The sequence below is a fragment of the Schistocerca gregaria genome, chromosome 3, assembly GCF_023897955.1.
Source record: "Schistocerca gregaria isolate iqSchGreg1 chromosome 3, iqSchGreg1.2, whole genome shotgun sequence".
NCBI classification, from domain to species: domain Eukaryota; kingdom Metazoa; phylum Arthropoda; class Insecta; order Orthoptera; family Acrididae; genus Schistocerca; species Schistocerca gregaria.
Window position 1 is genome coordinate 133,210,606 of NC_064922.1, and position 27,596 is coordinate 133,238,201.

Here is a 27,596-nt window from a genome sequence, read left to right on the forward strand (position 1 = left end):
GTGAAAATATCTTTCAAAGACAGGCAGCATTTCGAATATTTTGAGAAGTGTATTGTTTAAAGCCTTTAGTGATAACACAAAAAGAAACAGTTTCGTCTCTGTTCAATCGTTTTAAAACGACATTGCATCGATGGGCATGACTTAAAGTTGGACCAATTACAGTGCGCGAATGAAGCATGCAGTTCTTTCTGATTTACACAATACTTGACAGATCATTGTTCTACGGTACAGTCGGTTCTGTAGTCATACATTTAAAGAACTTTTTAATCTATGAAAATTGACATTTATTGCCCCCTGGCATGTTCAGTTGTGATATATTCTGAGGTAAAATGAATAAATGAATGAAACGAAACAATTAGTAAAATACCTTGATACTGAAGCTACCTTTATGTCGGTGGTATTGTTTTTCTCATAAATAGCTTTCGAAAAGGGTTGTGTCTCGAGTAATGGCAGTTTCCTTGATTTCCACGCATAAATTAAATGTTTTTCTGAAGCATCACCATCGTTAGCTGGTTCATTTTACTTCACTAATAGCGCAGCTACATGAGCGGTATGTACTATGGTAAACACAAAAGAAGTCCACACACGACGGCGAAACTTCACAAGAACATGAGGCGATGAAGAAGGAGAAAATTGTGGTTGCTGACGGCAGTACCTCTTTCACAACTTTGTAACGGAAGAACAATATTTGTATTCTTTGACTGCCTCTAGAGGTTGTGTTGTTCCCATACTTCCAGTGGAATCATTCAGTAGGGTTTTGGAACATTTACTGTGTTGCTACCTTATGAAAAACCTCGTAGAAGACGACCTATTGGCACACAATCTGCGCTCCTCCATAAAAATATCGCTCTTGTGAAGCACTATTGGTTCTTTATCCACAGGAAGTAATGAGTGCTATCGACAAGACATCTCAGTTAGATTCCATATTTCTAGACCTCCAAAAGGCTTTAGACACCGTTCTTCGTAAATAGTTTCTAGTCAAATTTCGTACCTATGGAGTCAACTGTGCGACTAGATTCGCACTTCCCAGATAAGTCACAGTTCATAGTACCTAACAGGAAGCCTTTTGTCGGAAGAAAAGCGATGTCTGGTCTTCCCGAAGGAAGTGTTATACACTCTGTTATAATTTTAATCTATACACACAATTAAGGAGACTGTATGAGTAGTCGTCTTCATTGATAATGATGCCGTTTCAGTCGTTTAGTGAAGGCATCATAAGATCAAAACTAGTTACAAAACTGATTTAGACAAGATACCTTTATGATGTGAAAATGTCTATTAAACATAAACAATAAAAGTTAGTACTCATCCACATAAGTATTTTTTAAATTCGAATATTTTACGTTAGGCTTCACCGTGACTATTTTTGATATTATATGAAACAACAAGTTTACTGTTCCCAATCACTGTATATATATCAGCTGTTAATTCAGATAAATACCTAGAGACTACTATTACAAATGACTTGAATTCAAAACATCACATAGAAAACGTTGTAGAAAAGCCAAACCAAAGATTGCATTTTACTATCAGATCACTTAGAATAAGCAACAAACGCACTAAATAGATATGCTTGTAAATGTACAGCATATGCTTCTCCGTCCACATCAGGAGCATTTCCGAGCACTATGAGAAGATTCATGCCCGGTATGGCTGAGGAAGAACATCCAAAACATTCAAAAACCGGTAGGTGAAGTAGGTGACAAGAGTGTCACAAATATGAGAGATGATTTGAGGCTGCAGTCATCAAAACGAACGCGTTTTTCCGTACTGCGATATCGTTGCACGAAATTGCCATCTCCAACTTTCTCCTCCGAATATGAAAATATTTTGTTGACCCTCACAGAGATAGGGATATATCACCGTCTTAATGTAAAAAAAGGGTCAGAGATCGAACGGAAAGATATCTGAGTTTTTTTCACCTATTGTTCGAGAGCGGAGCGTCCGAAAAATAACCTGCAACTGTTTCTATGATCGCTCTGTCAAACACTTACGCATGAATTGTGGAGTGGTGATGTAGATGTAGATGCAGACTGTATAGATCGCGCAGGATACTGTGGCCAAGTCAGAGTGACCAGTTTTCGTCGAAAGCGCTGGTTGAGTTCATTCGTTTGTTCGGAAGCGGTGGCCGGTAAGTACTCCCCACCTTTCGGCCAATCAGCGATGACAGAATCGAAGCGCGCATCCTACAGTCTTTCTCAAACGATTTTACAAAAGCTATTTGGTAAAAATATTTCAGTTTTAGTTTACTTATGGCTTTATATGCGAGGTTCATTTCGTTAATGTGACATTTATGTGAAGCCGGCCGAAGAGACTGAGCGGTTCTAGGCGCTTCAGTCTGGAACGGCGCGACCGGTGCGGTCGCAGGTTCGAATCCTGCCTCGGACATGGATATGTGTGATGTCCTTAGGTTAGTTAGGTTTAAGTAGTTCTAAGTTCTAGGTGACTGATGACCTTAGAAGTTAAGTCCCATAGTGCTCAGAGCCATTTAAACGATTTACGTGACAGTAAGACACTGTGTGAAATTCGGAAAAGTGTGCAATGAAAAACAGAGATCGCTATGATTTTGCGTTTGGTGCACTTTACATAATATGTTGTTGCGTATGAAATTTAGGTAATGTATTGAATTTTTCTTTACACTTGCGTACAGGTATCTGTCATCAAATCCAAGAAAATTGATCTGATGTAGCACACTTTATCTATGACTTCTTTATCTACCGTATTATTCCAATAATTACAGACCTTTTGGGTGAAAAAATGTAACTTTTTAGGGCTGTCGATAGCTGGTGAAAGGAAAATTCTGTGGGTTTCGGGACGACATATATAAAGACATTAGAGGTTTTTTGTACTGGGGATGTTCGTTTCCAAAAGCTACTGACGTTTTTCTTCAGTTCCTCACTTAATAATCTTAATAAACCACTGTTTCAGAATTCTCTCGCAATTGTGTCTGCACAAGGTGTTAGTGAGTTGAGAGAGTGTAAACTCCGCTGTTTTTTGTCGAAAGAAGCGAATCTTCGCATGGAAACCACAGAAATGTGTATTTTTTATTAAAAATTCGCCACTCATGTCGACTCCCTGAAAGTTACAAATGGTTAACAAGCCAGACTAATATAAATCCCGTACTTTTTATGTAATTCTTTTTAGATCTCTCTGAATGGTCGTCATGGAATTGTGGACATGGAGGGGCCCCACTTAAAATTTACAAAAAAATGTGAGTTTAGGATTCAGTTTAGAACGGCACTTTGCGCTACAGCGCTCTGAGCACGTGCCCTTAGCGGTAGGATCTCACCCGGAACAATTCCTGCCCATTCACCCCCCCTCCACGCCTATCCATAGTGTAAGGCCCTCCCCTGAATCCCTGAACAGCCGCCAGTTCCACAAACTGGAAGCTACATCAAAGTCCGACATATGATACACTGTGATGAGATTCAGTAATGGTAAGAAATTTAAGTTTTTCTGGATAGTAATACTATATGAATGTGGATTATTAAAGAAATAAAAAGTATTTATAGAGAACTGAAAGCATCGCCAGCAATAGAAAACAAAAAAAAGTGATGTTATTTAAGGGCAATAAGGACAAATTTTCATTAACTAATTCACGTATTATAATACGTTTATTTGAGGGAAACAGCAGAGCAAGCATACAGTGCAAAAACAATGGTCTTGAATGTCGGTAGTAAAGCCACGGATGCAGTCGACTAACTCTATTGTCTAAAATCAACGTGTTATAGAAATAAGTGAAAGTCGTTTTGTTTATGTACGCCCTCATAGCAGCTCATGAAAATTATAGAATTTAAGAATGCCATAAAGTAGAAATGCCCAATGAAAGCAATAAGATATTTGCTTATATGCCATATTTCGTTAGTATTGGCATGGGTAATGGGTGAATTTTAGCTCGTAAATTCTTCCAATGCCATACCTGCGCATTATAAACGAGGTTATAAGGAATTGTGACTGTTTCTGTGTGATTAGTGTCCTAGATGCTGTTGCAAACGTCTCAGGAAAATAATCTGACGTTATTCTTTGTCCTGTCTGTTTTTAACCAAAAGATTTATTAATTTCGCAAATGTCATTCAGACCATTTCTTAAAAATAGTAATGATGATGTGTATGTTTGTCACAGAGCAGTTCTGGAGGAAATAAATGTTGCAGTGTTTCACGGCTGTAAAACGTCCTTCATGCTGTGCTACTTCTTCTTCCAGCCCTAAAACTTTTCAGCAAAACTATTCAATGAATAACACGCAAAAAAGCTTGGATCGATCTAGCAAGAACAAAGTACTTTTGATGCCATCTGTATCTATAGTGAACATTGGTGCTTGTTTCACATATACTGTCTGTGGTGTGCGTACTGTAAGACCTTCAGTACACACACCATCAGATTATTTGACTTGTCGCTCTAACGAAGTAGGCGAGTGTCAGCAATATGTCTCGTGGCCTTATCGTGGTGTGTTTATCTTCTGCCGTTAGGTCAGACGATTGAAATGCCACTTCCATGCTTCCAGTAGCACATTGACGGTAAACAACTTTAAACAGAACTAGATTAATTTTCACACTCATTTATTAAAATAATAACAAGCATAAAAATTACTTAACTTGGTTCTGGATGCTATTTACAACTGACAATCTGAAGTTCCTTTGGTATTGTTACGTTAATCTTATTCTCACATATATCTCTGATACTTGACAAAAGTGTCTATACATTTATCTTCATGGCTATACACAGGAATATGGTAATCTTATTAGGTGCAGACTGAAAACTGACTATAGACTGGTACAAACAAATGTAGACTGGTTAATCGGAGGTCTGTACACTCATTACAATACCTTGTGCGTTCATGTATCACTGCACGAGTGTGATCCGCGGGGAGAAAAGGTTCTACGTTAACAGCAATCTCATTGGCTGCGTTACATGTTAATACGCTGCTTGGCGGAAGCAGAATGTGGTCCATCTCTATGGCAGCGCCATCTCATAGTGCGGAGATGGACGAGCGCTGCGCTTGTGCTTAGCGGGGCGTGCTCTAGTGGGAAAGTTGTGTACACGCTGACTACGCAGAACTATGTACACGACACTGCCTGAGTTCTGAAACTTGTCAAGTATACTGTGGTTCCTCTTTCTCCAAACATATTATTCTTTGAGGGTACGTTTTTCCTGTAGTGGCTTTGGGTGCTTTTCCTCACATAGAAGTATGTTTCTTCATAGGGTATTCATCTGAATACTGAGTTCTTGTATTTAATGAATTCAGTGCTAAATCGTTTCCTCTTATGTTTGCTATGGAAGTACCTAGCACAGCAGAGGCCAATTGTGCACGCTTTTTGTAACTTGTCTTTTAACTGTCTGGCGAAATTTAATACCTAGAGAGATATTAATTTAACATTCACTCCAAGTGCAGCCGAACGTGGTAAACCAAGTGGGTCAACTGAAACGTTGCCCAGGTGCCGAACAAAGACCTGGAAAACCGGGGGTGAGTGGGTGGGACTTGTTCCGGGTGAAATCCTAGCGCCAACGATTCGTCTCTGAGTGCCCCCCCCCCCCCCCCCCACAAAGACGTTCTCCCCACTCTTCCTCAGCCTACTGCACACTGCTAAGCAAGGATGGCTAGAAGACAAATGTAAGGATGTAGAGGCTTACCTAAGTAGGGGTAAGATAGCTACTGCCTACAGGAAAATTAAAGAGACCTTTGGAGAACCACTTGTATGGATATGAAGAGCTCAGATGGAAACCCAGTTCTAAGCAAAGAAGGGAAAGCATACAGATGGAAGGAGTATGTAGAGGGTCTATACAAGGGCGATGTACTTGAGGACGATATTATGGAAATGGTAGAGGATGTAGATTTCATCTGAAAGGGGAGATACGATACTGCTTGAAGAGTTTGACAGAGTGCTGAAAGACCTGAGTCGAAACAAGGCCCTGGGAGTAGACAACATTCCATTAGAACTACTGATGGCCCTGGGAGAGCCAGTCCTGACCAAACTCTACCATCTGGTGAGCAAGATATATGAGACAGGCGAAATACCCTCAGACTTCAAGAATAATACAATAATTCCAATCCCAAAGAAAGCAGGTGTTGACAGAAGTGAAAATTACCGAACTATCAATTTAATAAGTCACAGTTGCAAAATACTAAAGCGAATTCTTCATAGACGAATGGAAAAACTGGTAGAAGTCGACCTCGGGGAAGATGAGTTTAGATTCCATAGGAATGTTGGAACACGTGAATCTATACTGACCTTATCTTAGAAGAAAGATTAAGAAAGGCAAACCAACGTTTCTAGCATTTGTAGACTGAGAGAAAGCTTTTGACAATGTTGACTGGAATACTCTCTTTCAAATTCTAAAGCTGGCAGGGGTAAAATACAGGGAGCAAAAGTTATTTACAATTTGTGCAGAAACCAGATGACAGTTATAAGAGTCGAGGGGCATGAAAGGGAAGCAGTGGTTGGGAAAGGAGTGAGGCGGGGTTGTAGCCTCTCCTCGATGTTATTCAATCTGTATATTGAGCAAGCAGTAAAGGAAACAAAAGAAATATTCGGAGTAGGTATTAAAATCCATGGAGAAGAAATAAAAACTTTGAGGTTCGCCGATGACATTGTAATTCTGTGAGAGACAGGAAAGGACTTGGAAGAACAGTTGAATGGAATGGAAAGTGTCTTGAAAGGAGGATATTAGATGAACATAAACAAAAGCAAAAAGGATCATGGAATGTGGTCGAATTAATTTGGGTGATGCTGAGGGAATCAAATTAGGAAATGCGACGCTTGAAGTAGTAAATGAGTTTTGCTATTTGGGGAGCAAAATAACTGATTATGGTCAAAGTAGAGAGAATATAAAATGTAGACTGGCAATGGCAATGAAACCGTTTCTGAAGAAGAGTATGTTGTTAACATCGAGTATAGATTTAAGTGTCAGGAAGTCGTTTCTAAAAGTATTTGTATGGAGTGTAGCCATGTATGGAAGTGAAACATGGACGATAAATAGTTTGGACCACAAGAGAATAGAAGCTTTCGAAATGTGGTGCTACAGAAGAATGCTGAAGATTAGATGGGTAGATCACGTAACTGATAAGGAGGTATTGAATAGAGTAGGGAGAAGAGGAGTTTGTGGTACAACTTGGCAAGAAGAAGGGACAGGTTGGTAGCGCATGTTCTGACGCATCAAGGGATCACAAATTTTTCATTGGAGGACAGATTGGAGGGTAAAAATCGTAGAGGGAGACCAAGAGATGAAGACACGAAGCAGATTCGGAAGGATGTAGGCTGCAGTAGGTACTGGGAGATGAAGAAGCTTGCACAGGATAGAGTAGCATGGAGAGCTGCATCAAACCAGTAGCAGGACTGAAGACGACAACATCAACAGCGGCCACGGCAGTTTACACACACTGCGAGCATAACGCTGCCTTCACTCGTGGCGCGCTGCCACAGGGAGGGCGACTCACCCCCCTGAGAGGCCAGTTGGAGCCGTGGTTGGCGTGCACGCCGCTCGAAGCCGCCCCGTTGTCCGAGGCGAACACCAGCAGCGAGTTCTCCAGCAGGCCGCGCCTCTCCAGGGCCGATACCACGCGGCCCACGGACTCGTCCAGTCGCCACACCATCGCTGCAACACGACAACAACGAACAACGTCAGTATCTGGCACGAGTCATTTTTTTATTCCGAGAAATATATGAGTACACAACGTAGAAACTGGCAGTGACCGCCAGAATTTTCTACCTGCTATGGCCCACGCAAACCTCCTTTCGATGACATATTTCAGCATCTGAAAATGTACTGCAATAAAATAAAGCCTGAAGACGCCGTGCTGTACAATGCACTTTAGATGAGAGACAGTCACCACAACTGTTGAAATGCGTCGTCTGTGACCTCTGGGCTACCAGCATGCAGTGCAGTCCTGCGCCCGTTGATAAAAAGCCCGAGTTGCCCCAAAGACGAAAGGCTCTGGGAAGATCTAAGAGACTAGATCCGACAAGTAGGGTCTGCGCGTTAGTGGGAAATGGAGGTCCTGACATCGGCAGGCCGGAGCCGTCGAAAATATCCGTCCCAATGGCCCGCTGTTGTACATTTGAAAATGGGTAAAAGTTTGAAAAAGTATGAAAAAGTTTCCCTTTTTGATTTTTACTTGCATTCAGGTTTTGTACCATACGTGTGAGGCGCTCACCTCGTAGTGCTGAAGCGCTTACAGCCACAGCTATGTTATGGGAATTTTCCCAACGGCAACTACGGGAGAACGGGCCAGAGCATATGTGTTGATTTGGAGCTTGCTTGCTGGTAATGGTCCTCGAGCGTTGCTGGACATGTTGATTACACTGCAGGTAAAAGACGTTGTAGTTTCTTAAATGGGGATTTCATCAGGAGTTGCGTGCACCATGGTCCCCACACCAGTATTGACAACAAAATGAGGGTCACCATTGGTCGTTGGAGAAGAAATCTTTATTTCTGTTGCAGTTCGATTTCAACCACCGCGTGACAATCATCAGTGCAGTAGATCTGGAAGAAGATCCTAAACATAATATATATACACAGAGTACATATACACATAGTAGAGTACATAATATTTTGAATAGGAACCCATATCCAGAAAGAAACCATTTCAGTTCTGCGACAGTTTCAGTTAAGATATTTATCAACTTCTGATTGACGAACTGAATTGGACGTGAAGCAGTACAATTATCAAGTAACAGTCCGAAAGGAAACATAACGAAACATCCATTTGTCAGTTAAGCATACCTAAAAATTATGATCTGTACGCAGAGTATGGTGGTTTCTTTTGCATTCAGGTATTATCGTCTGGTGAAGTATGCATGACATTTACTTTCACTCTGGTATCGAAACTGGTTTCTCATCTTTAAAACGAACGTTACTTCATTATGCTTGTGAGTGAAATACTGGGTGGTTATTGAAGCACACCTACTCTCAGAGGTCCGGTATAGGCTCTAACTATCGTGGGACAACGAAACTTGGTGGAAACTCTAATGCGATAATGCCGAACCGATTTACACTGGAAAAAAGTTCCAACTTTAGTCACCAGCTTCAATTTACTGAATATGAGCATCGGAGACGTCGAAGAAATAATATACAGCGCCAGATTTTCACTTGCTGGCCAAAACTGGAACTAATTTTTTTAAGCGTAAATCGGTTCTGCATTAATATATTGGAATATTCGCCAAGTTTCACTGCCGCACGATAAGTACAGCCAGCACCTGACCTCTCTGAGCAGCGGCATTCTAATTATAACTACCTGGTATTTGTGTACATTAACTGTAAAAATTCGATACTTTACTTAGTATGCACTGTTACCATGGCAGAATCATAATAGGTGTTTTACACGGTAACTAAAGTACACCGACTTCATCAGGTAACTTTCTTGGGTAACAAGGCTCGAAGTTTAATCTCATCAGGATCAGTTTCGTTATGACCACTATTGGGATTCACAAAAAAGTATGCGCACGGCCAACATTGGAAGCATGTTTTGCAGATCTGGCCATAGGCTGAGTTCGTGATGTGACATAACAACCTGTCAGTCAGCTGTACCGCATTATCAAGAGCAAAAACAATTGAATACACAGCTGAGAATGAGCCATAAGCATCATAAAGGGGAGCACCCGAAACTTTAGCTACACGTGAAAGTATCAGGTGAACAGTATTTTCTTCCTCGATAGGGAAGTGCTATTTCTCGTCGTTTAATATCCTCGAGAGAATTCTATCAATGCTGCACTCTACAGTGAGACTTCCCAAGGAATGCCTTGGTCTTTTTTAAGGAAGCGTAGTGGAATAATGTTGCGGGAAATTTGTCTGCTCCACGACAACAATTACGAGCACACTATGTGTGAAATACAGGTACTGCGACTGTTATTAGAGTGTGAAGTTTTGGTCCAGCCGTCGTGCTGTATCTATCTCTCAGCAGACTTCTTCTACGTTGCTTTTGTATTAAACAGCCGGGGGGAAAACCAGAGGTGGTAAACTCAAACGGACAACGACGCATTTCAAAAGGCAGTGAGACGGGTATAGGGCAAGCGGAACGCTTCTATGAGTGTGGAATACCAACTGTCGTCCTATGGCACATAAAAGCTATAAACATCGCCGAAGTTTGCGTTGGAAAAGAACTAAAGATATCACCTACATGTATACTCAAAAGCAGAAAGACTTAGTAGTCTCGAACTGTTTCGTGTATTAACAGCAGCCAAATGAAAACCGAACATCCGCCGCAACTGAAGCAAAGGATGGTTCCATTTAAAAGTGATCACTATATTTATGAAACTGGGAGACGAGACAGTCAGTTCGTGTTTGGTAGAAAGCAGTCGGCCGCTGATGGATCCATAGCTGCATCCACTCTTTCACTTACGCGTCCGACTGAAACCGACATCCGCGAATGTCTTTCTTCAGGTTGCCAAAGATGCGAAAATGACCCGGTGAAAGATCCGGGCTGTACGTAGGCTGTTGCACTGTTTCCTAGTCAGATCGATGAAGCGCAGACTTCGTCCTATTTAACAGTGTGGGGGCGGGCGTTATTGTGGGACGAGATGATTCCGTCCGGCAGCATTCCTGGGCTTTTCGCCTTTCTGGCGCGTCGCGGTTTCTGCCAGCTGTCTTCGTAGCGCTGAGCGTTGACAGTGGCTCCAGGCTGGCGTAACTAGAGGAGCAGAAGGTCTCGGCAGTCGAATAAGGTCATCATGACCTTACCGGAACATGTGTGAACAGTTTCGGATTTCTTTCGTGAGGTTGATGTCGGAAGCTTGCACTGTTGGATTTGCCGTTTGCCCTCGGGCTGCCGGAATGCTGAGGGAGTAAACGTACAAAAACATACATCCCACTGGATGTATCAAAAGAAATCATGGAAAATAAAGAATATTCGATTACAGTCATAAGACGTCAAGGTGAACATACATAACATTTATATGCCATAATATTGCACTGACCTCGACAAAATTACCCATTACACCGCGAACCCGCAATTAACTCAAGAAAAAGTGAATAAATTCTCCTACCAGCTGCAGAAATTACACTGTCTCTAATTACGTCGTGATTGATTCCTGAATGGAGTTTTCGGCTGAAACCGAATGCGGTAGATTAGTCTGATATAATGACGTGCGCTAGGTGACCGTATAGCTGAAATTAAACTGAATGCACCTTCTATACTGAGAAACCAATAAGGAAGCGAAATAAACCAGAACAGAGAAAACAGTTAAATGGTAGTGGATTGTAACTAACATACTGTTATTTATCATTAGTTATGCTAATTTTAAACACAAATTTAACAAAAAATAAAAATGTTTGTCGTCTTTACAACACGCCGACGGTGTTTAATTAAACGTTGGTCAGTATTGTAGGAACAGTATTGTGCAGAACAAATAATTTAAGAAGAGATTTTATATTTGTACCTCAGTGCCTAATTATACTTCCACTCATTAAAATTTCGACACCAGGCAGGAGAGTGGATAACGAAGGTTTATTTACTATGCACATACACTGTAACATCATTTTCCTATTGTGTAAGATAATTCCTACTGTATATTCATCATATACCAAGAATTGAATCTCAAGCATACACATGTAACATTCATATGGGTACTATCGTCCGCAGCTCGTGGTCGGGCGGTAGCGTTCTCGCTTCCCACGCCCGGGTTCCCGGGTTCGATTCCCGGCGGGGTCAGGGGTTTTCTCTGCCTAGTGATGACTGGGTGTTGTGTGACGCCCTTAGGTTAGTTAGGTTTAAGTAGTTCTAAGTTCTAGGGGACTGATGACCATAGATGTTAAGTCCCACAGGGCTCAGAGCCATTTGAACCAAATCGGTACTATCATATTTTGAAAGAAGCAGTTCGCACTGCCTGTATAACACATTTTATTAAAAATCTTAACCGTTTCCGCGTTACTAGAAGACGCACCCTCATGTGATCGGTACGAACAATATGTAAAAATTCTTTTACAAAGAGTCATTAACAATGGTGCAAGGAATAAAGGGATCCTAAAAAGCAGTATTACGGAGTAGGGCATGAAGATTAGGCCTACTCCCAAAGATTATCTTTAACAAATCATTGCCGAAACGTAACTGCCTTAGAGCCACTCCCCACCATTCACATTAAGTTGTAATCAAAATGGTTCAAATGGCTCTGGGCACTATGAGACTTAACTTCTGAGGTCATCAGTCCCCTAGAACTACTTAAACCTAAATAGCCTAAGGACATCACACGCATCCATGTCCGAGGCAGGATTCGAATCTGCGACCGTAGCGGTCGCCCGGTTCCAGACTGTAGCGCCTCGAACCGCTCGGTCATCCCGGCCGGCTCATTCTATCCGGTTTGAGCTTATTTATATTACATGGTGATACTTCAGCAGTTACTTTCCCCTTTCCAATTCAAGGGCCTTCACGCATCACTTAGGTTTAACACTAACGTTCCCCATTAGATTATGGTCCCCATAAGACTATACAGTTCTAAACATTCATGGTGGTGTCTGTTTGTTCTATATCGTGTCTCCATACCACTTTCGCGCAACGACGCTCTGAGCGTTTTTTTTTTTTAGGGAATTAACTAGTTTGAACCTGGGACCTGTTGCTGGTAAGGAGACGCCAGACCACACATGACATGTAGAATTCAGAAGAGTTCAGTGAGACTAGCGATGATATAACCAAATACTAAATGATCTCACCGTCAGCTCCACTGTACTCCCTGTAAATGAATCTTAATACTAACTAAATTTAGTGGAAAGGGTTCAAGGCTTTCCTATTTTTAGTTAGCTTGTAAAATAACGTCGGAAAAGCAGTTAAGTTTACCATTGGAAATTTTATTCCACTCACAAAACATCGTTTATAAACTGCACTATTGATAAAAGGAAATGTTTTAATACAGGATGGTAAAAACCAACTGCGTTCAACAAAAATGTGAACGAATATTCCCTAAATGGGTTTCCAAGTTCTACAATCGATCGAAGGATGACCTATGCCATATCACATCTATAATCTAGGTTTAAATTAAGTTTCACAAAAGAGAAAACTATCAAAATGGTCTACAGTGACCCTCAATTATCTTTAATTACTTATCTAACCTGTCGTAAATTACAGTGCCTGATGTGGCTTCTCAATAACTATAAACTAGAAAAATCATCGCGTTTCAGATCTTTACTTCAAGTGACAAATGTGAACACCATGAGTTTTAATTAACGATCGACACTAGTATTACGCAAAAAGGGGATCTAACAGATGAGTCTTCTGCAGTTCTCAGTGAAGCCTTATGCGCTCAAAAATGCGGCATCGCGTGCGTTCATTACCTTGTCGGTGTTTGGGCAGCGTCAGGGCGACAGCGGCCGGCGCAGCAGCCATCCAGCTCGCCGTCTCGGAACCAACTCTTTCCTAACTTCTCCTTACTACAATTTACCGAAGTTAGTTTAAAAAACTATCTGGCTATGTTTTCATCTGACCAATCAGGGTCGCAATGTTAACCTTAAGCTCCACCTACAAAAATTCTGTCTATCCAATGAGAAACGTTATACTTTTCGTGGTGGGGCAATGTTTTTTAAAGTTTGCAACGTAACAGAGACGCTAAAAAGTCTCACGCTAACCTGCAGCTGGTGTGGTCCTTTTAGCGTTTCCGTGAGATCTATACTGTTCTTCTGGAGGGCTCTATCTTTTAACATGGGCTGGAGGATTGTCCTAATGTAACAGACACACGAAAATGTCTCACGCTGAAACTTGCGGGTGGTAGTGGCCCGTTTTGTGTTATCGTAAGATCTATACTGCTTTTCTGGAGGGCTCTAGCTTTTAACATGGGCTGGGGGTGGTCCTTGACGTACCTGAGACGCGAAAAAGTCTCACGCTAAAAACTTGCGGGTGGTAGTGGTACAGGTAGGCTGGCCCGTCCGTCCCTTATCGTAGGGCCTTCTAGCTTAACACGGCTCTGCTCTCGGCTTCTGTCCTCGTTTCTCCCCTCGGAACTGCGTCTGCCTCACGGTGGAAGGTACAACATGCATTTAGGTATTCTTGTGTTAGTCTGTGGTATTCCATTTGCTCACTCGCTACTTGTATTACTTTGGTTAATTTAATGTCACGATTTATTCGGAGCTATGTGACATACTAGTGGTTTTGCTTATTATGTCAGGGTTTTCATGTAAGGTGTTGGATTTGCCTGACAGCTTACACAGTCCATTGCTTAACTGACCGCATAAATGCTGCTGACTGCTCGTAGCTGTGGGTTCCGCACTACATCACACATCAGGACCAGCACTTCCATACGACTACACTTCTTTAACCAGCTGTGTTACAAAAATCAATAGCACCCTTTGGCATTATGAAAGAAGGACAGGATGACACCCATGGCATCTACACGACAACACGTTAGGTTCTGGCATGGACAGATAGTGGCCACCCACTCGGCAAATGGCGCTGAGTTGACGTCTCTAATGAGTAAACAACCTTCTTGGCGACGGGGGAAGTACTGTCTCAGTCACCATCTTCTGGTTGCAGTCAGCATCGTTCGACAAGACTACTTGCCATTCGGTCCTGCATTTACATTTAGCACCGATGGGCATGAGGATCTAACGAAGTTCGTAACAGGTACTGCCCACTTTCTGACTCCTGTCATTGGCAACACTATCCAGAAATCATGGATAGGCCAGACTTTGCTCCCTGGATGACACTGCCTTGCTGTAAGCCACTGTCGGACTGGTCAGCTTTCTCACTCAGATGTCGTTTGACCGTGAGGCATGGATGCATTACCAACCCCGTCGGATGCCCGGCCAGCGAGAAACCTTTGCACCAAACCACTCTGTTTACCGCTGTGGTTGCGATCCCGACGATATACCACCACTAAGGACCATGGATTCTTCGCCTAGCCTGTGAACGGAACTAAAGCGTCACCGTACCATAAACTATAGTAACAAATGTATATGGTTTCAACATGAACTTCGCTGGACTTTTTTCCCTCCCCACTTGACGATACGCAAACTCGGGTCAAAGAGGCTGACGCCCACAACTGTTATCCCACCCTGCATCATGGCTGACACTATCTTTGCCGACTCCATTATACTGGTATAGAGTTGCTGGTTTTGCTCCGAGTTGGAATTTACGTACATAATTGTTCTCTACATGAGAATTAAGTCTTATTTAGAGACTGCCGTTGATGAAATCTTCTCAGACTGTCAACCGAGTCGTGAATGAGCAGTCAGAATATTTCGACGAGTTTCCTGATCGTCGTCTTCTGACGAACTTTAGGGTGTGTTTGTTCCTTTATAGCATCTGGAAAGCAGACTGCTCTGTAGAAGGTCCAACTGGTGGGCCAGTCACGTGCCTCCAGGAGATTTCTCGGCAGTTGTGGAGGATAAGGTGGCGGGTGTTTCTGGGGGCTTCGCATCCTGGTGCTGCCTGTTTATTCCTCCCACTGTCCTTGCCACTTTGACATCAGAGTGGTTCAAATGTTCAAATGCGTGTGAAATATAATGGTACTTAACTGCCAAAGTGATCAGTCCCTAAGCTTACACACTATTTAACCTAAATTATCCTAAGGACAAACACACACACCCATGCCCGAGGGAGGACTCGCAACTCTGCTATAACTGCAGCACCCTAGACCACTCGATTAATCCCCCGCGTCTCAGAGTGGTCTTACGGTATTTTTGTATATGCAACGTGGAGCACAGCTGGAATTTGACGTTAACAAAAATACTTCAGAGACGTTATAACGTTAAGCACCACTGGCAGCTTGCGTAATAAACAGCACCAGGGTTCGAGGCCTAGATCACCCTCAACCCTACCTCCATTGTTACCAACCTGATTGTCCCTCTGCAGTAGAGTCTCTGATAGTGCAGCTACATATGATTTAAATGGTCCTCTAACTGACACTTCACCTGAAGATGACGACTAGAAATCCTGTCGAAACACGCTGATAAAAGGAAGCCTTGTCACATCTGGTTACGCACGAAGATATCATCATTATATAAGTTTGCTTACTTTCATAGCTCGTGTCTTTGACAATAAAATCTTCTGGTTCTTCACTGCTCCAAGTGTCGATCGCTCTGCTGAAATCTTCTTCAAGATTGGTTTGGCGCACTTGCATGGCTGAAGCCACCCAGGGACACCAATGATATTCTGAAGAAGATCTCAGCAGAGAGATCGAAACATCGAGCATTGACGACGTTGAAGGGGAATATGAAGCAGCCTAATGCCTTAGCAGATTTTATCATCAGATTTCGCCAGTTTTCATATAAACATCAGTGCACTGGTACTTAAAAAGAGCTGTGAGATGTGCAGTGCAGCCTTTTCTGCAGAGTAGGACAAGTACCTGCGTAGGCCCTCCTGGCGGGGTCGCCAATGTGGCGAAGGTCCGGCAGAGGCCCCGGCGGCGGCTGCAGCGGCTGCGCCGGATTGCCGGCGTGCGGCGCCAGGTGCGACAGGTAGAGGAAGAGCGGCCGCGAGGCGTCGTGCCGCGCTATGACGCGCTCGGCCTCCTCGCTGAAGGCGTCGGTCGAGTAGCGGCCCGCGCTGTCGTAGTCCACCTCCAGCCCGCGGCGCATGTCGTAGCCTCTGAACGGCGAGAACTGTGGCACACGTAACAGTGTCTCAGTTCGTGGTGTCCTCAACAGCACCAATTTTCTGAATGATGATAATCTGCCGCAGTGGCAGCTTTGGTTTGATTAAAATATCTCTCAATACGTGCATCCGGCTGTGCAGACGAGCTGTTTTTTCTGCACAATTTTTCGACGACCAGCCCAATTTTCTTCGGGTGCTACTCATTGTGCTGTTACTCGTTGCCTGGACTCCGACCAGACTGTGAAGTGTTATTGGTATTGCACCGCTGTTTATAGTTGTTGCCGCCTTTGCCTCCTGAGGCCACTATGCCCTTTGCTTGAAAGGTATTTGCCAGTTTCAAACCACTGTTTCTCTATCTATACGTGTACGACGTGTTTGTGTTGTGGCAACATGGAACGAAAAAACTTGAGGAGTTTCTGGAACATTTGAATCGTATTCATTCGTAGATAAAAATTCACGATGAAATTTGACAAACAGGGCAAGCTTACCTTTCCTGGATATATTACAAGACCCTGCTAAAAAATAATTCCCCCGAATTTTGTATGTGAAACCCCTTAAAGCTTCGTAATAGGAGCATACTAATGTCCTATATCTTTATTGTTCTTGTGTGCATATTTACTTCTGAACACAGTTCTCTGGCGACGAATACATTTCTCTCAAAGTGAGACCATTTTCTTGGTACCGTCACTGCAGAGAGAGAGAGAGAGAGAGAGAGAGAGAGAGAGAGAGAGACTTTGTTGACGAGCTAAAAACTTACCTGTGCTTTCACAGCTTCATCTTATTTGCAGATGATACAAACATTGCAACAAATAGTAAGTCAAATATAAATTTAGAAAGGGCAGCTAATCAAATTTTTACTGATATTAATAAGTGGCTCATAGCCAGTTCACTCTCATTAAACTCTGGTGTGTGTACAAAATATGGGAACATGGAAATAGGAGAAGTTGAGAGTGTAAAATTCTTGGGATTATAACTTGATAATAAATTCAGTTCGGAGCAACATACTAACGAATTGCTAAAGCGCCTAAACAAGTCTGTGTTTGCAATGCGAATGATGTCAGACAAAGGAGATATAATATTAAAAAATCTGGCATATTTTGCTTATTTTCACTCAATTATGTCACATGGCATCATATTTTGGGGTAACTCCACAAACAGAGAAAAAATTTTTAGAGTACAGAAGCGTATAATAAGAGTAGTGAGTAGTATAAATCTAAGAACATCATGACGAAACCTATTCAAAAAATTGTGCATATTAACCACAGCTTCTCAGTATATTTATTCCTTATTGAAGTTTGTTGTAAATAATACATCTCTTTTTCCATCTAACTGCTTAGTACACAGTATCAATAGTAGGAATAAGAACAATGTACATAAAGATTTAAAATCACTTACTCTTGCCCAGGAAGGAGTCCAGTATTCAGCAACACATATTTTCAATAAGTTACCAGCAACCATTAAGAGTTTACTTTCAGACAAGGCAAAATTTAAACATAATTTGAAAGAATATATGGTGGCCTCAACAAGTGCAGTAGACCATTTTAATGAAAATTTATTATACTTCAAAGTTTGACAATACTTGGTTGTAACTACCTACTGTGTGAATGATGGATGTATGGAAATCAGATGTAAGTATTAAACTGTAAATATTATAAGTTTAAATTTAATTCATGTACATAAGTTTACTGTTTATTGACTGAGGAACATTAAAATTAATGAAACTTCAACTTGGGGAAGAAATAGTAGTCCGAGGGAGCCAAGTCTGGAGAATAGGGGAGATGTGAAACGAGTTGAAATCCCGTTTCCAATAATTTTGTGACCGCAACTGCTGAGGTGTGTGCAGGTGCATTGTCGTGATGGAAAAGGACTTTCTTGTGGTCCAATCTCCGGCATTTTTCTTGCAGCTCGAATTTCAAACGGTCCATTAACGATGAATTTTATGCACCTGAAATAGTTTTAACCTTTTCCAGATAGTCGATGAGGATTAGCCCTTGTGAATCCCAAAAGACAGTGGCTATAACCTTTCTGGGCGAAAGAATGGTCATTGCCTTTTTTGGTGAAGACTCTCCCGTGGTAACCCATTGTGTAGATTGTTCTTTGGTCTCACGAGTAAATTTATCCATGTTTCATCCACAGTGTCGAAACGACGCTTAAAGTCCTGCAGATTCTTCCTGAACAGCTGCAAACCATCCTTGCAACACTTCACACGATTCTGTTTTTGGGCAAGCGTGAGCAATCGCGGAACCCATCTTGTGGGCAGCTTTCTCATGTCGAAATGTTTATGCATAATATTATGTACCCATTCATTCGAGATGCCCACAGAACTAGCAATTTCACTCACTTTAACTCTTCTGTCATCTATCATATCATGGATTTTATCAATGATTTTTGGAGTTGTAACCTCCACAGGGCGTCCAGAACGTTCAGCATCACTTGTGCCCATATGGCCACTACAAAAATTTTTAAACCACTTCTTTTATCGAAGGTGCATAGTCATCGTAATGTTTATCAAGCTCCTCTTTAGTCTCCTGAGACGCTTTGCCTTCAATAAATTAATGTTTAATCACCACACGAAATTCTTTTTCGTCCATTTTTCGACTATCACTCGACTTCCTTGATTCACACGAATGCCAAACACAAGGAAATAGACCAATATGGCAGAAACTTGCTGTGCGTTCCTTCCAAAGATGCTTCTAACTGAACGTGACCTCGATACGCGCCGTTGCTGCCATCTCTCGGACTTTGAACGAACTTTTGAAACTCCCTTGTTAGTTAGGTTACACGGTGCCACGTTACACGCTACAAAACTAGAGCCCTCTAGCGGCAGTGTTGCAACTTGCGCCACCAAAGTGGGAAAGTCCGTCGAGTAATAAGCGTGACAGGTAATACCTCAATCGATATTTAAAAAAGAACGAGTAATTCGGAGGTATTACTTTTCAGCATTTCTTCTCAGCTAAGAGAAGACCCGGAGGATACCTGGGTGAGAGTGCTAACGATTCTGGGCCACAGAGTTCGTACACTTTTAGACAGGGAGAGCCTCGACGATGAATAGCAACATCTACGAATAGTATTCAGGCGGAATTGGTTCTGCTATCGTGGAACTAAGGAGGCGTTACAGTCAAAATCAACTCTGAGAAAGAGATTGATACACAGAAAGAGGAGGCGACAGTGGCTCGTCTGCCTTGCGATGACCCGCTAGCTTTAAATCTCGGCTGACTCAAAAAAAAAAAAATAATAAAAAAATGATACCCACTACTTTCCGTAACTCCAACAAAAATTAATGTCCGTCTTCGTGATGTTAAAATGGACCAAGAACTCCGGAACACGGATGTACACCACATTCCATGCGAATGTGATATCTGTTACGTTATGCAGACTATCAGAGCAGTCGAGCAGAGACTGAAGGAACATGAGCGACGCATCCCACTAAAATAACCAAGCCAAGCAGCTGCTCGAATATCGAGGTAAAGAGAAGTTTTGTGAGACCACTATTGTAGTTAGGAACAACAAGTTTCTGGGAGAGCGTCTATCGGAGTAAGATGTCGAAATCCTGATGTATCAAAAAGAATTCTTATGGTGTTGTCCTTATGTACAATTGGTGATGCTCTTATAACTGCATATTTTTGGAATCCAAGACAGGATCTTATGTGACTTGATGTATTATATGCGTACGTAGCAGCGTAGCTTATCCTATGGCATTTAAGGTCCCACCTACATTGTGAGGTAGATAAGGAACAAGTTTCTATCCATGTTTGTCTGAACCTCAATTTATGTCATATAAAGGTTCAGATGTAAGCTTAAACAGTGTTGGTGACAGTCACGTCTTCTCAAAATATTGATAGTACCAGTAGAAATATATATCTAAAGGGTCCTGTAGTCCTCTTTCATCATCATTTTATTTGCTTTCCAGTGCAGTTGGTATCCTACAGAAAAGTTCGGGTGTTTTCGTTGCTAAATTTCGCACCAGAAAAGACTGAGCTATGATTCAATCTAGCCGTAGCCCATTTCTTTCTGCGATTTGCAGACATCATATGGCTGTTATGTAGGTTCTTTTCAGACTTTCAAATGCGTCTATAATGCCATTATAATCTTCCATGTTACAAAACTCTCTGGCATGTGTGAGGGAAGGAATGTAGGTGTGTTTCATTCTGTTGTATTGTGGTTTAGTCTGATGCAGAGAATCAGCGAGAGTCGTCCGAATGGCCAACCCTTTTAGTTTTCAGGTAGGCAAAGTGGTTTGTTGTCTTTGCGTGAAAGTTACCGGTGTTGGGTTGGTGGTGAAAGCCTCATCTCTCGGTTTTACTGGCCACAGGGTTGTGTGGGAGAAGTTTTAGTGTGAGATGGCTAGTCTGCTTCCAGCTCTCCCAGGGTATGCACCTGAGGTCTCTTCGAAGAAGGGTGAGTTGATTTAACCGCATAGCGCTTTGAGTCCTAGCGAGACGGAAGTATTTTGTAATTCAGTCTCACTGAACTTGCACCTTGTGCAGCTTTTGGCCTCGCGTTTTGTCTTATAAAAATTGTTTTGCTGGGTCGCAGCTAGGAAATGCAAGGCTTTTGCAGACTTTGAGTTTGATTTCTAATGCAAACTTTGATTCGTAAGAAGAACGCAGCATAAAGGTGTTAAGGTGTTACAACTGTTGAAGCGACTTCACGTACGAATTGTGAATGTTTCTGTGCCTGCAACTGCTTGTGTATACAGTCTAATCTTTTCCGAATGTTGATAATTTTTGCCTCTTTGTGAATTTCCTTTCTTTCGTTACTATATTTCCGTTGGAAACCATCCACGTGGATTATTATTAGAGTTGGTTGTCTCTCTGCCATTACCCTTTGTCTGTTCAAATGTGTCCTCTGTAAAATGTTAATTGTTCGCGGATGCGTGGTTTGATGTCGCTAAAACTTGGCTACTGTGCGTAGAAAGTGTCTCCATGAACTACGCGACCACACGAGTCACAGTATAAACGACAATTCGCAGCCTGGCTGGAGTCCAGCCAGGTAGTGAGCGCCCTAAGCCGCAAACGTTCAGTGCCTGCTGAAGACGGCTAGGGTCGGAAATGGGAACACAACACGACTCTACATGCCCAGGAAACCGGAGAGGCAAAAATATCGCTTTATTCAGCGTTCACTACCGAGCGAAGTGGCGCAGTGGGGATGCAGTGTACTCTTATTCGAAAGGACGACGGCTCGAATTCCCCTGCGGCCATCCACGTTTCGGTTTTCACTGATAATTGTAAATCATTTAAAGCAAATGCCGGGATGGTTCCTCGTGAAGGGCATGGCTGCTCTCCTCCAGTACCCTTATGAAAAGTCCCCTTAGAAAAATTGTACATGACACACAATATTTTTAGCGCAACGCAATCTGACTTTCAAAAATCCCTACAAAAGAATGGCCCTGACTAACATTAACCTATACGTTTCACATACCACTTACCTCACAAAATCTTGGTTACTCGAACTACTGCAATACAGCGAGCACCACTACCGCCAGCTAAATAAAAGATTCAAACTACGGAAGGCACTAACTACTGATAGGCACAGTTAGCAAATGAAAGATTTTAATAGAGAACAAACAATGTATCTACCTTAATAGTAATAATATATATATCAGTTCAAGACATCCATTCTTTCAAATTTCAAAAGTACGCCATCTCTCTCCCCACATCCACCACTGCTGGCGGCTCACCTCCAACTGCGCAACGCTACGCGCTGTTAACGTCCAGCTGCCCAACACTACAATGGCGAGTATTCCAACAATTCCAACCAGCCACTGACTGCACACAGCACAGCCAGTGATTTTCATACGGAGCGCTACGTGGCGTTACCAATAAGAAAACCTAAACAGCCTACTTACACCCTACACCATTCCGATTCTCTAATGACAATATAGCAGAGGAAGTCTTAATCTCTAAACGCCCTTCTTCTTTTGATACTAAAAAATGTTGACTGTGAAGCAATTCTCGAGTGGCAGTGTTGTAACGGGTGGTTAAGATTAAAGTTCTCCCACTCACAGTGGTCCACTGTTAGCTGTGATTATCATATTGTAATACGGTAATACGAAAACTGGTAGATATTCTAATGCGTTTTGCGGAACCGAAGTGTGACCACCAGGTACAAATCTGGCGCTGTAAAGTGTTGGTATGACGGTATGGCACCCACGCTTTCGTTGGCAACCCGAGAAGTGAATTAACAGTATGACTGCGTTGAAGAGACACCGTGCGCTGTCAGTTACACTGTTTTATGTGAAAGGCAGCAATTACATCGCTGCATTGAGAGAGTATCGCCGACTGAAAGGTGTAAGGAGAGGCTCCATATCATTAAATGGTTTAAAGAAGATGATACGAAATTCGAAAATATGCACGAGCTTGTTGTGGCACTCAGGGAGAAAGGTGTCCTTTCTCGATTAAAGTTACTGACGAAGTTGCTGTTGTTGTAACTGACTATGTAGCACGTGTTCCGGGTAATGGTAGTGCTCGTGGAGTGACACGAGAATTGTCCATCCCATAGTCAAAGGTACCGAAAGCTTTTTGTCTATTTTGCACTGATCCACGTGGTCCAGCAACTGATACCTCGCGAACCCCAGCAACTATCTGAAATTTCTCTTCGGTTGTGGCACGGATCGAGCTCCATGACGTGTCGCCGAGCAATATTCTATGGAATGACGTGGCACATTGTACACTACATGCTGCAGTGGATACACAGAATTCCAGAATTCCGAGTAATGTTAAACAGCGTGTTGTGGAGGAAGAGTCATTGTACAGGCCGTATGTGACTGATGTGACTGCATTCTATGGATTCACAAACACCTTTACCCTCGATCCGGTCTTTTTTGAAGAGCATACAGCCTGTCATGTGTACGTGAACTCCATACGTTGTAGAGACCCCCATGCACAGCATGGAAATAGTGCTTCGGAAGGGCGGAACGGTATGGAAACCACTGTTTTCATGCACGATGGGGCAACACCTGATGTCGGTTTCACAGTGAAAGATCTGCTTAATGTAATCTTCCACGAACGTGTTATCTCCACAGGTTTTCCATATGAATGGCCTGCAAGATCACCAGATCTGAATCCATGTTACTTCGGTTCTGGGGGTATCTAAATGAATACCATTACCAGGGACACTTTCGGTCTGTGCCTGATCTGAAGGGCAGTACACAGGAACACGTTGCTCATATTCCATCGTAACTGCTGTGAAAAACTGTTGATCACATAGTTTTACGGATCAAGCACCTTGAAACCTCTTCGGGTTAGCTGCCGGATCGTATAATAAACTTGACTCGATATTTCGGCGATCCAGCTGGTCGCCATCTTCAGGAAAATGCTGCTTCTGCTTATGAGTACAGCAGAGAACTGACGCCCGGCTGCAATTCGACGTCCTAAATACGCCACGGTTCAGTACACGGCGCATGCACCCCTCATCACGGATGCTGTCCTCCAAGACAGGGAGGTGGAACACTACTGGCAACGATATATCGTACTCAGGGTATAACACTGCCGTCTGTCTGCTGCTGTACCGTAACCTTAAAGCAGGTTGTGAAATAAAACAATCTTATTAAAGCAATTATGGTATAACGCAACAGAGCAGTGTTACCCTCTGAGAGGAATTTTATCGTGTTGACCGTGTTGTACCTAACGGATGTGGCTTATCGGAAGTGAAAGTCTGAATTACGGAAATACACTCCTGGAAATGGAAAAAATAACACATTGACACCGGTGTGTCAGACCCACCATACTTGCTCCGGACACTGCGAGAGGGCTGTACAAGCAATGATCACACGCACGGCACAGCGGACACACCAGGAACCGCGGTGTTGGCCGTCGAATGGCGCTAGCTGCGCAGCATTTGTGCACCGCCGCCGTCAGAGTCAGCCAGTTTGCCGTGGCATACGGAGCTCCATTGTAGTCTTTAACACTGGTAGCATGCCGCGACAGCGTGGACGTGAACCGCATGTGCCGTTGACGGACTTTGAGCGAGGGCGTATAGTGGGCATGCGGGAGGCCGGGTGGACATACCGCCGAATTGCTCAACACGTGGGGCGTGTGGTCTCCACAGTAGATAGATGTTGTCGCCAGTGGTCGGCGGAAGGTGCACGTGCCCGTCGACCTGGGACCGGACCGCAGCGACGCACGGATGCACGCCAAGACCGTAGGATCCTACGCAGTGCCGTAGGGGACCGCACCGCCACTTCCCAGCAAATTAGGGACACTGTTGCTCCTGGGGTATCGGCGAGGACCATTCGCAACCGTCTCCATGAAGCTGGGCTACGGTCCCGCACACCCTTAGGCCGTCTTCCGCTCACGCCCCAACATCGTGCAGCCCGCCTCCAGTGGTGTCGCGACAGGCGTGAATGGAGGGACGAATGGAGACGTGTCGTCTTCAGCGATGAGAGTCGCTTCTGCCTTGGTGCCAATGATGGTCGTATGCGTGTTTGGCGCCGTGCAGGTGAGCGCCACAATCAGGACTGCATACGACCGAGGCACACAGAGTCAACACCCGGCATCATGGTGTGGGGAGCGATCTCCTACACTGGCCGTACACCTCTGGTGATCGTCGAGGGGACACTGAATAGTGCACGGTACATCCAAACCGTCATCGAACCCATCGTTCTACCATTCCTAGACCGGCAAGGGAACTTGCTGTTCCAACAGGACAATGCACGTCTGCATGTATCCCGTGCCACCCAACGTGCTCTAGAAGGTGTAAGTCAACTACACTGGCCAGCAAAATCTCCGGATCTGTCCCCCATTGAACATGTTTGGGACTGGATGAAGCGACGTCTCACGCGGTCTGCACGTCCAGCACGAACGCTGGTCCAACTGAGGCGCCAGGTGGAAATGGCATGGCAAGCCGATCCACAGGACTACATCCAGCATCTCTACGATCGTCTCCATGGGAGAATAGCAGCCTGCATTGCTGCGAAAGGTGGATATACACTGTACTAGTGCCGACATTGTGCATGCTCTGTTGCCTGTGTCTATGTGCCAGTGGTTCTGTCAGTGTGATCATGTGATGTATCTGACCCCAGGAATGTGTCAATAAAGTTTCCCCTTCCTTGGACAATGAATTCACGGTGTTCTTATTTCAATTTCCAGGAGTGTATTTGAAGAGTAACAAACAAAATTTTGCCTATCTGCACTGTTTAACGGGTAAAGAAAACGGTCGCCAGCCTAACTAGGCAAGAGAATGATTAACATTCTCGTTCAAGAAAATTGTTATTAGTAACTTTTATGGATAAACACAACCAATACTTTGTCACACGCGAGTGCAGTGAACTCTTGACACATACGTATGTTTTAAGATTGAAGCTAACAACTGGAGCAGCACAAACTATTTGCAAAATTATAACAGATACTGAAACTTACTTTAAGGGTTTACGCAAACTCTATGGTCTTTATAACGTTATTATTACTATTCACTACAGAATCATTAACTGGATATAGGTTAAGTCTCTCTCAGTTAAATACTTTACTATTTAAAATGAAAGTTAATTGGAATCCACTAACAGGTTGCTTCTCACTATCATTTGAATAAAGAAATAATGTTGTTCATAATTAGTGGTCTTCCCATTACTTGTTACCTAGCATTAACACAATCGGCAAACTGTGGATCCTGTTATGTTATTAATATGCACTTCCAATACACAAGAGAGACAAACACTTAGCAAACATGAGTATATAACTTTTCACACTGCAGTTTTCCACTTTTACTACATTGAGAGACAAAATTAACATATATGTAAGACACTGTCTCACCTTCTGAGATTTACAACAGGCAGTAATGTGATCATTTACTAAGCAAAACTTTATAAGCTTCAGTCTTACGAACTCTTAATCTGAAGTTGGCAACAATACATTAATAAGCAGTTTTAAAAGGAAAATTACTTTCATCAAGCATCATTAACTTTAACTTTATTTTTACTATGTTCAAGAGGCGTCAATTAGAAAAACACTGGGCTTTAATGTTGTTTCAGTAAGGACACTCGGAAATCACTTCAGTTCAAACGGAGGGGAACCTGAGAGGTGATGTGATAAGGAGAAAAATCAAGGTAGGTACATAAATTGAGTTATAAATTACCTTATATTTGAGCACACTAACACATCCAGTTAGCTGATCCTTCACAGTGATTGCTCAATGTGGTGGCGATTGCATGTTCGTAGTTGAAATTGCAGGTAGAATTGCTCGAATCTGTCATTTCTTGGTGGCGATGACACATACAAATTCCAGAATAGTTCCAGCTATTTATCCATCCATCCGAGGCATTGGAAAGTAGCAGAAAAAGCCTTTCCCGGAACCAGCACAATATGCATCTTTAACATGGAAATGCACAGTTTGGTAGCTCGTCCCCGACTCGTACCTCGTCTCCGACTGACTCTTGTTCCACCTTTACTACCTAGGCCAACCACAATTTGCGCGCGCTACACAGTTTCGTTCCCGAGGGGAACCACTACTCCTTTTACATACAAACTAACTAAGAACCCTAAGTGAAGATCAGCAGTTAACATAACAGCAAACAAATACAATAAAGTAAACAGAACATTTGCACATATTGACATTTCAACCAAAAATTATTCACACAAAATTACAATTATATACAGTAAGTTTTGTTCCTTCCAAATAGGACAAAGAATTTAAATGACAGATACACTACATTGCATAGAATCATCTCATGACATCGAAGTTCTTACAATGAAAGGAGTATACATTTTACGTTATCGATTCAAACAAACACATTTACAAAAGCTCAATGATGTAACATTAAATAAAACACAAGCAAACTAAATCAGTACAGCATTAGAGCTATGGTGTTACAAGGGTCGCACCGAAGAACGTTCAGTTTTGATGCGAGACAATACAGAACTCCACGTCTTGCTAAGAGGAAACCCATTGTCTCTGTTGATTAAATTATCCGCCAACCTAATTTCAATCGCCTCCTTATAGGGCATTTTCCTGAAGATGGCGACCAGCTGGATCGCCGAAATATCGAGTCATGTTGGTTTTAGGATCCGGCAGCAAACTCGAAGAGACTTTCAAGAGTTATTACGCCGGGAAACCCTACGTAATCAGACCGAGCACCTCGTTGACGTCTTCAACA

At 42.8% G+C, this 27,596-nt stretch overlaps 1 protein-coding gene across 1 annotated transcript in view; it reads right to left on the reverse strand.

The window, feature by feature from the left end:
* The window catches only part of LOC126355283 (arylsulfatase B-like), a 335,302-nt gene that overhangs the window by 163,212 nt on the left and 144,494 nt on the right, over positions 1-27,596 (reverse strand). The window contains exons 5-6 of the mRNA XM_050005571.1: positions 16,260-16,515; positions 7,433-7,590 (exon numbers count right to left, since the gene is read on the reverse strand). Of these exons, the coding sequence (XP_049861528.1) occupies positions 7,433-7,590; positions 16,260-16,515 (414 nt within the window). The remainder of the gene's footprint in view (positions 1-7,432; positions 7,591-16,259; positions 16,516-27,596) is intronic.